This window comes from Acipenser ruthenus, chromosome 2, assembly GCF_902713425.1.
Source record: "Acipenser ruthenus chromosome 2, fAciRut3.2 maternal haplotype, whole genome shotgun sequence".
NCBI lineage: Eukaryota > Metazoa > Chordata > Actinopteri > Acipenseriformes > Acipenseridae > Acipenser > Acipenser ruthenus.
The window spans coordinates 97,098,465-97,111,383 of NC_081190.1; the positions used below are offsets into that span (position 1 = coordinate 97,098,465).

At 37.5% G+C, this 12,919-nt stretch overlaps 1 protein-coding gene across 12 annotated transcripts in view; it reads right to left on the bottom strand.

Annotated features, from left to right (window-relative positions):
- Nucleotides 1-12,919, bottom strand: part of LOC117409559 (C-terminal-binding protein 1-like) — a 164,254-nt gene that overhangs the window by 12,005 nt on the left and 139,330 nt on the right. For all 12 annotated transcript variants that reach the window (XM_034015797.3, XM_034015793.3, XM_059004470.1 and 9 more), the window contains one exon: nucleotides 6,939-7,145. In XM_034015797.3, the coding sequence (XP_033871688.1) occupies nucleotides 6,939-7,145 (207 nt within the window). The remainder of the gene's footprint in view (nucleotides 1-6,938; nucleotides 7,146-12,919) is intronic.

Below are 12,919 nucleotides of genomic sequence, written 5' to 3' on the forward strand. Positions count from 1 at the left end.
GTGGTTACAGGGCACTCATACATTCAATAATAATTAAAAACACAGGGATTGAAGAGATATTTGGAGAGGTAAGTCACTGTACAATGTGAAATGTCGAAATGGAGCCTAAAGCCACTCACAATCTGCCCCTACAGTCCACTTAAATCAGATACATTTTAATATAATTGTCAAGGTCTAGGTTTAAATATTCCAGTTTTGAATCACATTCATAACATTACACACTTTAGAATTCAGCGGCAGCCCCTTCGTTTCTCTCTGTGCTTCTGGTTTTCTAAAATAGCAAATACTGTCTAATTAATGTTAGGGTCAAGTTGTTGTTGTTAAATATATATATATATATATATATATATATATATATATATATATATATATATATATATATATATATATATATATATTTATATTTATATTTTAGGGGTGCACTGATAATCTGTATCCTATCGGCATGATACCGGCCAAAGAGTCAGGAACTTTTTGTCACATCCAGTTTTTCTAACTTTACTGTTCACCAGTCTCTCTTTGGCAAACACATTAGTCCAAAATGAAACTTAAAGGTGCAGTCCTCCAAATCCGAATTGATAAATAAACATAAATATTTCAGTCTTACATTAGCATGGCATCCACACAAAGCTCTGTGAGTAATGGTTTTCTCATACTGAATTCATATTGTAATTTGCACCTTACGTATTTTGGAGTGCATATGCTTTTCTGTTGTAAATTTACTTCATTAAAAAATATATATATATATATATATATATATATATATATATTTTAGTTCAAAGAGCCAGCTGCCCAACGTTTCGATATGTTGTACATATGTTTTTCATATTATTATTATTATTATTATTATTATTATTATTATTATTATTATTTATTTCTTAGCAGACGCCCTTACCCAGGGCGACTTACAATTGTTACAAGATATCACATTATTTTTATATACAATTACCCATTTATACAGTTGGGTTTTTACTGGAGCTATCTAGGTAAAGTACCTTGCTCAAGGGTACAGCAGCAGTGTCCCCTACCTGGGATTGAACCAACAACCCTCCGGTCAAGAATCCAGAGCCCTAACCACTACTCCACACTGCTGCCCTGTTAATAGGTTAACTTTAGGCTACATAGTTTACTACGATTACATTTAAGCGCTGGCTACTTTATACTATAGGTTTTCTTCGTACATGCACTTGCAATATATTTGCAAATATTAGCAAAAGAGAAATAAATACAATACATGCATTATTTTGTATATAGGTTATGACATAAGCAGAAATAATTTATCATTTGTCGTGCAATTTATTTTTATGTGCAATTATATTTGTGTTTAAAATGCAATAACAGTTTCTAATATGACATATTATCTATTATTTAATAATAGGCGTTAAGTTTAATTCCCAGTTTAAAAAGACGTGGATTGTCGAAGCACATTTTCCCATAGGAACAATGTTATATTGTACTCATGCAAATAATTATTTAACTCTTTACACTCAGCCCGTTGATTTTGGGGAGCTGGCTCCCCGGTGGTTACGCGCATGTTACTCAGGCACCTACCTGGCTTGTTTAAAAGTACAGACTCAGGGCTTTCCAATAATGTATTTAGTGTGTGTGTGCGGTACTCCTAGCTGGAACTACGATTGTCTGAAGTTAAGCCTCTCATCATGTGACAGAGTTTTGAGTCCACTGCTCTTATCAGACACTGTTAAGGGCAAATAAATTCTAAAACCGGTTTGGTTAAATTAAAACCCAATGGATACCCAGTTTTTCGGGTATGCGTGCCGACCCCTAATTTATATATATATATATATATATGCATTATATTATACAGGTATAATAAGCTCAAAGGGTATCCAAATGAGAAAAAAAAAATACTGTTTACTCTTACCAGTTCCTATCTAGTCTGCGCTGTTGATTGCATGCAGTTTTTATGCATTAGTTTTTTTGTTTTTTTTACCTCATAGCCTCTAAGCAATTAAACTTACAATCAAAAGCTGTTTAAAATTAGCATTTAAAATAGCAGTTGACACAGCTGTTAAGATTTATTAATGAGAGAGAGAGAGAGAGAGAGAGAGAGAGAGAGAGAGAGAGAGCGAGAGCGAGAGCTCTAAAACATCTTAATGGAAGGAGTATGGAAGCTCCCGGAGCTAAGCTAACAGCAGATCTATTGTAAAACACAACCAGTTCATTTAATAGTCTGCAGGGCATTCCTGAAAAGAATGTCTCAGTAATCAAATAGAGAATATGCCACGGAACTGATATTGGATTTGAAAGCCTGAGTGAGTAAACAGTGTCTTATCCTGCATAAAGCCTCACTCATCCTCCCTACGGCTCCACATATCGAGCAGTAATTCCACCAGATTATCAATAACAGCTCAAAATGACACCCAGGTATCTCATGTTATTCCCCCACGTATCTGACGTGTTTGACTTGTGAAATCAGGACGACATTTTTTTTATGAATGCTGTGATTAGTATCAGTTGTTCGGAAATCCTCCAGTACTAGTTTTCAAAACTCACAACTTAGGTTTTAATGGTTGTTACATACGTGGAAGACAGTTTTCATTCAAATGTTCCATGTGGGTGTGTGTTTGAGCTTTTCAGCTGTATGTCGGTCTTGCCTGTCGTTTGACTTCAGAATCAGGATAGTTTGGTTTGAGTGTCTGTATGCTACTCAGTCTGAAGAGAGGTCTATGCTGAGAACTGCAGAAAAGGCTACATTACAGTGTTCATATAAATGTGTTAGTCTGGGTCTGGGGGAGGACTGTCTTATTTAGTACTACAATTACTAAGTAAATACCCAAGGGTCCATTGGGCTTATAAAACATCAATACCACTTACAGTAATTTAGTAGTTTAAAAACACTGATCGTAATGACTGGGGAGTTCTGGTTAAACAATGACATCACTTTGTGGTGTATGCATTTGATAATAGGACTATACAAACACATCACAAAAAATACATAGAATTAAAATTAAAGCAGATAAACAAGTAGCGATCAAAGATCACAATGGCTTTTTGCAGCCTGATTCTGGATCCCTTGGCTCTTTTCAAAAAAACAATTGTGGTTCTCACTAGGTCTGCAACGAAGGGTACATTTTGACCTTCGAAGGTTCGGAACACATTACCGAAGGAAGGTTCGAACCTTCGATGGTACTCATTTGCATAATTTATTGGTGATGTCACCATAGCTACTTGTTTATATTTGATTGAAAATCCTATTTTACAGGTAAGCCATATAAATTGAATAAAACATTCATATGTAGTTTAAAAATACTTCATATATAACAGTAATCATGTTTTTATAATTTAAATAAAAATACACGTTGTTTATTTACACATAATTGAGCCTGCTTGCGATCTATACAGTAAGCTTGCATTGCACCAGCACTAACTACAGCGGACAAAGCTTTATTTAACGGTCACAGTTCCAAGTAGGTCATCAATCACATTTTACTATTAAAAATATTAATAATACTAATAATACTATGAACTTATGCTTGTCAAGTGACCCCAGAGATTGATTATGCCTCCATGATACAAGTCGCTTGAACTTTGCATTCAACTGTTTTTTTGGTTGTCTGGGCATTTAACAAAAAAATCCCAAACAGCAGAGGGGTTTCGAGACATTTCTTTAAATACAGCTTACGCTATACAACGCTTTACTGGCAAGATGGTGAATGAAGAAATGAAAGGTTTGCCTCTGGATGACACGAGCTGGAGGGGGGAGGGGCGGAAGTTGCTCAGTTTTCGAAATTAAAATTATTAGTGTTGGCATATATTTTTGTTTCAAGCATATTCTATCATAGCACTTCTCTTACACTGTCTTGTACACTAGGTATTCAGTACATATTTTACTGAAGCAATACAGCCACTAGAGGTACGAGCTCGCTTGTATGTAACGTATAACGATGTGGTAGCGGATTTTATTAACAACTTTTGTTTAAATAATATGCATTGTACAAATCAAAAGATCGAATTTTGCATGTGAGTGACATGTAATGTGTGATTTATAGTATTGTCAAACAGTTTATGTTAATAGGAAGAAAAAAAAAAAACATACAGTGCGTGAACCCGTCTGACGAACCTTTGAAGGTTTAAAACAATCTTAGAATCCCTGGCTAGCAAACAAACCTTCGGACACAGCCCTAGTTCTGACTAACACTTTACAGTGCACGGCTGTCATTCAAACACAATTACATAGTGTACGAGAGTCATTATTTTCACTTGAATTCCAGCAAAAAAATTAATCAATTATAAATTCTTTGCAGCAGCCCTTTTCAATGTATATAGAAGGGATACCAAGGCATGCTTCCAGCTGATGGCAAAAGTTCTTTAAAAAAAAAAAAAAAATGCCCACAGTAATTATGAGCAAAGAAAGCTGATGGGTATTAGCACTGCTTTCGATAGTGAAATACGTCTCATCCCTTCCTTTTCTATTAAGCTACAAGGGCATGCGTACTGAAGTGTTTCACTGCTTTTCCCACCTATTGTCAGTGACACAATTTCCAAACAGCTAGAGGCCAAAACATACTGCAAGTATGGGCAGTTCAGAAAAATAAGAACAAATCTGAATGAGGGGTTAACCACTTACTCAACACGTCTCATGTCAGGTCAAACAGATTAAAACTTGTCATTTAGAGTTTAGAGTTTATCTACTCTAAGGTCAGAAAAGGCTGTTTTAAATCAATCAGATTACATCACTAGTTTCTGCCATACACAACAACACCACCACCACCAAATAATCCACTGGCACACTCCACCTTCCTTTTAAGGCATGTTTACACTGAAGCAGTTTGCCATGTCTGTGGCGGCACTGATGTGGTATCACATCTGATGCATCTCTCGAGGTGGTTCAGTGGCGGCACAGTGCGGGAACTGAGGCGCATTACTTTCAGTGTAAACTGCAATGCCGTCACAGCCACCGCATTTTGCGTTCAAGGTGGATCCCCCCCACAAGTAAACACAATTTCCTGTTCCGCCACGTGTTGATTATTGAAATAAATCCAACAAAATGGCAAGTGACCCAGGCAGTAATTGGTCCTAAAAAGAAGTAAGGGAGCTTTCAGTGGTGTAGTCCTAAATCTTAAAGTACCGGAACACCAATTAAAATATATATTTATCTAAAACAAATTATAGGAACTCACATTTTATTTGTACATTGAACTTGAGGGTACATTAATTTTAATAGACAATGCATGCGTCTCGCATGCAACGTCAAGGCTACTCCCCCAGTGCTGAAATTTGGTCTATTTTGAAAGCATCTAGCGGGATAATGTTGTCTTTGGTGGTTTGGTTATTTTTTTGGCTATTTTTATTATGCATGTTTTTTTTTTCCATTTTGTCATCTCCAGCGCAGAACTTCAATCACCACGATGCCCTGTATAGTATATCATGTCCTCCCCCCCGTCTTTCTGGAGCTCTGCATCTAATAAAATTACGAATCATACCAATGCTCAGTATTTTTTATATATCACCAATTTAAGAATTTTATCAGTACAATTATATAAAAAAAAAAAAAGGTTTTTTTTAAAGACTATCAGCCGACAGTTTTGAACAATTTAATTGTACACTACATTCTGACATTCTGAATATTAGCTAAAAAAAAAAAAAAAAAAAAAAAAAAAAAACAGCGGTTCTGGTATTGTAAGTTGTGAGTAACATTACATACCAGTGTGTGTTTTTTTTTTAATTATTTTATTTTAAAGAAATGTGTAGCACTTATTTATGGTTTTGTAATATATATTAAATCTTAAATGAAAGGGCAGTCGTTCACTCCAATCCTCTCTGTGACCGATGTACAAAACAGCTTTAAACCCGTGTTTATGGCAACAATCGTAGGATGCACTTTTGCAGTGTTCTGCCTAATAAAAAGCAAGTGATGGCTAAATTCTATCTGTATGTCTTCCAATCTTTTCATTAGTCTATTGTGATATTCATAAAGTATAGTGAAAAATATCACGCATACCAAAGCATCATTGTTTTGATCACAGTACTGAACACCAGCAAATTATGTTAATGCGAGTTCTGCGTAAATGGGGGTAAGCCGCCAAATTGGCGACACTGAACTGGCAATATTGTTGTGTGTAAATGGTGAATTTAAAAAACGAAATGCTGCACCAGTGCAGGCTATGACCCTGCATTTTCTGTGGGAATATGGCTTTATATTCTTTAATGATGTATTTCTTTCTCACTGTAGTTCACAATCTCTTCCCACCTAACTTGGCCAATTCTCTTGGCTCAGTCATACATTTCCACATACGAGTGGGGAAAAACACATTTTTGATAAGAATATGATTTTAACCAAAGCGGTACCAAAGTCAGGTTCGATTCTGCTACACTCAAGTAATGCTTCTCTCGTTTATTAAAAAAAATAAAGTTTTAACTTAAAACAGGTTAAACTTACTGGTTTTGTTTCACTTTTCTCTCAATGCGATGGTGAACATTTGTAAAGAAACTATGTATATGGAGGCTTGGTGGTCCAGTGATTAAATAAAGGGGCTTGTTACCAGGAGGTTCCGAGTTCATTCCCAGCTCAACCACTGACTCACTGTGTGTGACCCTGAGCAAGTCACTGAACCTCCTTGTGCTCTGTCCTTCGGATGAGACGTAAAACTGAGGTCCTATTGTAAGTGACTCTGCAGCAGCAGTTGTGATGCATAGTTAACCCTCTAGTCTCTGTAAGTCGCTCTGGATAAAAGCATCTGCTAAATGACCAATTAATAATAATAATAATAATAATAATAATAATAATAATAATAATAATAATAATAATGTAAACAATCCAAACTGGCGTATATCCCCCACCCCCACCCCCACCTAAAAAACATAATCGTAGAAAAGTCAAGCGTGGATTAATCAATAAGCTTTAGGTGCCTACATTCTAAAATGCACTTTGCAATGTACAGCGGATACTGAGAGTTGGGGTGCAGCAATAAACTGACCAAGGCCGATGATCCCGAGCGTCTCTCCTCGGATGCGTGCAGCCCCCGACGCTACCTCCCGGATCTGCTCCACGCTTTGCACCCGTGTGCCCTCCCGCAGGGCCTGGTGCAGCCAGGTGGTCCGTCTGTACAGGTTCAGGATGTGACACGTCGTCGAGTCAGCCGTCTCCTCCACGGAGGCCGCGGGCATGTTGCATACCGCGATCCCTGCAACACACATATATAATTCCATCAAGAAGCTACTCAAGTCAGCCAAAATAGATTGCAGTTGTTTTAAAGATGCAAAAAAGATGGAGACAATATGCTTTTTAAAATCTACAGAAGTGTTCCTATTCAAAACAACAAGCCTATTCATGAAGCCTTAACTCAAATTATTAAAAATTGTTTTTTATGGATTAAATAAAGTCTGAATTCCTTTAACAATCAATACATGTTACACATGTTACACATCTTTATCAAAGCCACCATAAGAGACTACAATAAATAAATAACTTGCCTGTTAAAGTTGTATGAAGAGGGCTCCAAATGACAAAGTCCTATGGTACAGTGTACCTACTGTATGTACGAGCAGTTCAGTAAAGATAATTAAACTTACAATGAAAAAAAAAATGTTGTGCTAATCACAAAGGAATTTTGTGATGATCACAAAGGAAAGCATGTTTGGAATGTTTAAATCAAAAATGAATTAACTCAGAGTTCGTACTATTCCTGCACCTAGTCCTGGGTTTCAGAACCCCCCTTGTTTAGGTATATTATTGAAATGACCAGGAATTTGAGCAGTCAGGCCTCTATTTAATATGCTGTGAAGCAATGACACTTCTCACAGCATGAATGTGTAACGTGACTCTTTATACTACAAGTTGTTCAGGCAGCAGCACGCAACAATTTATTAAACCAGGGCTTTACTGCTCAAATATATACTTAAATATGTACTTAATTGACTGGGTGCAGGACTAGTATGAGTTTCTAACTCTGATTAACAGCTAGAAAATTGCAAGTAAGGTGTCCCTACTATATGTAACCACACAAAAAACACCTTGACATGTGGATGCTTAATGCCTAAATGAATGCTTCATGAGGAATGTAGAAATAGCATAAAAATGCCTTGCTCAAGGGTACAGCAGCAGTGTCCCCCAGCTGGGGGACACTGCTGCTGTATCCTTGAGCAAGGTACTTTACCTAGATTGCTCCAGTAAAAACCCAACTGTATAAATGGGTAATTGTCTGTAAAAAATAATGTGATATCTTGTAACAATTTTAAGTGGCCCTGGATAAGGGCGCCTGCTAAGAAATAAATAAATAAATAAATAAATAAATAAATAAATAAATAATAATAATAATAAAAATTAATCTCAGTTAATCTTGGTTTTACTCGCATATTTAATTGATACAATTACTGCATCCATCTCATGTAAGTTGGTTGTATTACTGATGCTATTATTATTTAGTTTTTATTTATTTACAATCCAGCATTGTTGTTACATTGTTTCAACCAACTTCTAAATCCCAATGGATTTACTCACCTTACTGCATAAACAATTATCAGTTTCTTTTAGTTTCCTTTACTCAAACTGATGTTTTTCATTGCTGTTTAAATAATAATAATAATAATAATAATAATAATAATAATAATAATCATAATTTTAAAATTCTCTTTTATTGATATCTTGCCTAAATAAAACATTCAATGAGTAACAGTTATATCCTCCATTTAAAATAAATGTGGTTATTGAAATAAAACAAAGCTACAATGTTAACGGGTCTGCAGTCGGTAGCTATCCAACAGCACTGGTTATAGTATCGTACTGAGCTTGATTCATGGGTTTGCAGCGACCCTGAATTTCTAAAAGATTACTCTGTCGAAGCTGATGGGTTTCATTTGTTGTTGTACTGTTGTTGTCTGAAGCAGAAAAACTATTAGAGTGAAAGCAAGTTTAGCATGCAGATGGCAGAGCAGACTAGATGCACTTCTGTGATACTGGAACTCACTCTGGGCAGTAGATACAAGGAACCCTCTTTCTATCAAATGAACGGTCAGAAGGTTAAAAAAAAAAAAGAAAAAAGTCTCATTCACAAGTCCTTCAGTTTGAGTGCTTTGCTACAATGTGGTTCTGTGACTAATTTCATATTCAAACAATGACTACACTCATTCAATCCTGGCATGTACTCGATGTATTAAAATGGTGCCACAGGTAATGAATTACGGTATGCTAAGAGGGTCAAGACAGAGGAGTGTGCTTAACGTGCATTAAAAAATGTAAAAATGCAGATAATATACATATTTTAAAAAGCACAAACCCCACTCTACTGAAAGGATTCTGATTGGTTACAAACATTCCAAAGGCAATTTGTAGTTCAATTTCACATGGAGTGACACTCAACCTGTTAATTTGTGTTCTGTTAAATATTAAAAGAAAGGGGGCATAAACAAAGTACAACATGCCCTCCCCCTGTGTGTCTTTAAGCATTTTGGTTCCGTTCCTTTATCTGTGCCATCAGCAGTGTCCCAATCAGAAAGATTTATAAAAGAAATGAAGCAGCACTGGACATGCCTGAAGGAGAAGGAACTCATAATACAGAACATCCACACTGGGAATGCTCTAAGCTGACAAGTCTTGGGGGATTTTAAGATTCATGAATGAGGTGGTCTTGAGTAAATTCCCAAATGAGACAAGGTGGCCTAAAGCATGAGTAATTGCAAATAAATTAATTCTGAGGATGATGAAATCCACAGAAATTGTCTGCCTGGTTGCAGTGGTAATAATTTCTGAAAGGCAACCACTATAATGAGGCCAAGAGATGTTTTCTGTACTGCTCCAAGTGATTCCTCTGAAATAAGGCAAACTGAACCTTCTAAACATGGCCAGGTTTCCTTCTTGCCACCCTACCATACAGGCCAGATTTGTGGAGTGCTTAGGATATTGTTGTCACATGTACACTTTGACCAGTCTTTGCCATAAAAGCCTGTAGCTCTTGCAAAGTTGCCATTGGCCTCTTGGTAGCCTCTCTGATCAGTCTCCTTCTTGCGCGGTCATCCAGTTTGGAGGGACGGCCTGATCTAGGCAGGGTCTTGGTGGTGCCATACACCTTCCACTTCTTAATAATCGTCTTGACCGTGTTCCAAGGGACATTCAAGGCCTTTGATATTTTTTTTGTACCCATCCCCTGATCTGTGCCTTTCAACAACTTTGTCCAGGAGTTCTTTTGAAAGCGCCTTGATGCCCATGGTTGAGTCTTTGCTTTGAAATGCACTACCCAGCAGAGGGAACCTACAGGAACTGCTGAATTTATCCTGAAATCATGTGAATCACTACAATTTAACACTTGGTGTGTGATTTTGAAGGTGATTGGTTACACCTGAGCTTATTTAGGATTGTTATTACAAAGGGGGTGGATACTTATCCAACCAAGCTATTTCACTTTTTATTTTTAATTAATTTTCTACAAATTTCTAGAATATTTTTTTCACTTGTAAGTTGTGGGGGTTTAATGCATTTTAATTCCAGGCTATAAGGCAACAAAAGGTGAACATTTTGAAAGGGGGTGTAGACTTTCTATAGGCACAAGTCCATCACAAACGTTGTCAGCCTTTGATACATTTTTTCACAATTCATACACATGCAATCTTATATATTATATATACACAGTATATATATATATATATACACAGTATATATACACAGTATACACACACACACACACACACACACACACACACACACACACACAGGTAGTGAACAAAAAAATGGAAACACCTGGGTAATGTGGCTCATGCGTTAATTAAGCAAATAACATCCCAGCATGCTTAGGGTAATGTATAAAAATGCTGGACAGGCCTGGTTGCCTATAATTATGGCTAGCATGGCTGCAAGAGGAGTGAATTTGAAAGAGGGGTGATTGTTGGGGCGCGTTTGGCAGGAGCTTCAGTGACCAAGACAGTTCAACTTGCTGATGTTTCATGAGCAACGGTGTCTAAGGTGATGTCGGCATGGAACTCCTAGGGAAAGACATCATCAGCAAAGTGCAACAGTGGGCGGAAGCGCATACTCCAGGATCATGATATCCGTGCATTAATTCAAAGTGCAAGGCAAAACAGGCGAGCAACTGCAGATCAATTGACTGCAAATTTCAACCTGGGGAGTGAGCAGCCAGTTTCATCAAAAACGGTTCGCTGAGAACTCCACAGAGCGGGATACCATAGTGGCCCAACGCCCTATTAAGTGACTTTACATTGGTGTTTCCATTTTTTTGTTCACTACCTGTGTATTTATATATACAGTACTGTGCAAAAGTTTTAGGCAGGTGTGAAAAAATGCTGTAAAGTAAGAATGCTTTCAAAAATAGACATGTTAATAGATTATATTTATCAATTAACTAAATGCAAAGTGAGTGAACAGAAGAAAAATCTAAATCAAATCCATATTTGGTGTGACCACCCATTGCCTTCAAAACAGCATCAATTCTTCTAGGTACACTTGCACAAAGTCAGGGATTTTGTAGGCATATAGTCAGGTGTATGATTAAACAATTATACCAAACAGGTGCTAATGATCATCAATTCAATATGTAGGTTGAAACACAATCATTAACTGAAACAGAAACAGCTGTGTAGGAGGAATAAAACTGGGTGAGGAACAGCCAAACTCAGCTAACAAGGTGAGGTTGCTGAAGACAGTTTACTGTCAAAAGTCATACACCATGGCAAGACTGAGCACAGCAACAAGACACAAGGTAGTTATATTGCATCAGCAAGGTCTCTCCCAGGCAGAAATTTCAAGGCAGACAGGGGTTTCCAGATGTGCTGTCCAAGCTCTTTTGAAGAAGCACAAAGAAACGGGCAACGTTAAGGACCGTAGACGCAGTGGTCGGCCAAGGAAACTTACTGCAGCAGATGAAAGACACATCATGCTTACTTCCCTTCGCAATCGGAAGATGTCCAGCAGTGCCATCAGCTCAGAATTGGCAGAAAACAGTGGGACCCTGGTACACTCATCTACTGTCCGGAGAAGTCTGGTCAGAAGTGGCCTTCATGGAAGACTTGCAGCCAAAAAGCCATACCTCCGACGTGGAAACAAGGCCAAGCGACTCAACTATGCACGAAAACACAGGAACTGGGGTGCAGAAAAATGGCAGCAGGTGCTCTGGACTGATGAGTCAAAATTTGAAATATTTGGCTGTAGCAGAAGGCAGTTTGTTCGCCGAAGGGCTGGAGAGCGGTACACGAATGAGTGTCTGCAGGCAACAGTGAAGCATGGTGGAGGTTCCTTGCAAGTTTGGGGCTGCATTTCTGCAAATGGAGTTGGGGATTTGGTCAGAATTAATGGTCTCCTCAATGCTGAGAAGTACAGGCAGATACTTATCCATCATGCAATACCATCAGGGAGGCATCTGATTGGCCCCAAATTTATTCTGCAGCATGACAACGACCCCAAACATACAGCGAAAGTCATTAAGAACTATCTTCAGCGAAAAGAAGACCAAGGAGTCCTGGAAGTGATGGTATGGCCCCCACAGTGCCCTGATCTCAACATCATTGAGTCTGTCTGGGATTACATGAAGAGAGAGAAGCAACTGAGGCTGCCTAAATCCACAGAAGAACTGTGGTTATTTCTCCAAGATGTTTGGGCCAACCTACCTGCCGAGTTCCTTCAAAAACTATGTGCAAGTGTACCTAGAAGAATTGATGCTGTTTTGAAGGCAAAGGGTGGTCACACCAAATATTGATTTGATGTAGATTTTTCTTCTGTTCACTCACTTTGCATTTTGTTAATTGATAAATATAAACTATTAACATGTCTATTTTTGAAAGCATTCTTACTTTACAGCATTTTTTCACACCTGCCTAAAACTTTTGCACAGTACTGTATATATATATATATATATATATATATATATATATATATATATATATATATATACACACACACACACACACACACACACACACACACACACACACTCTACAGTTTTAATGGCTTACC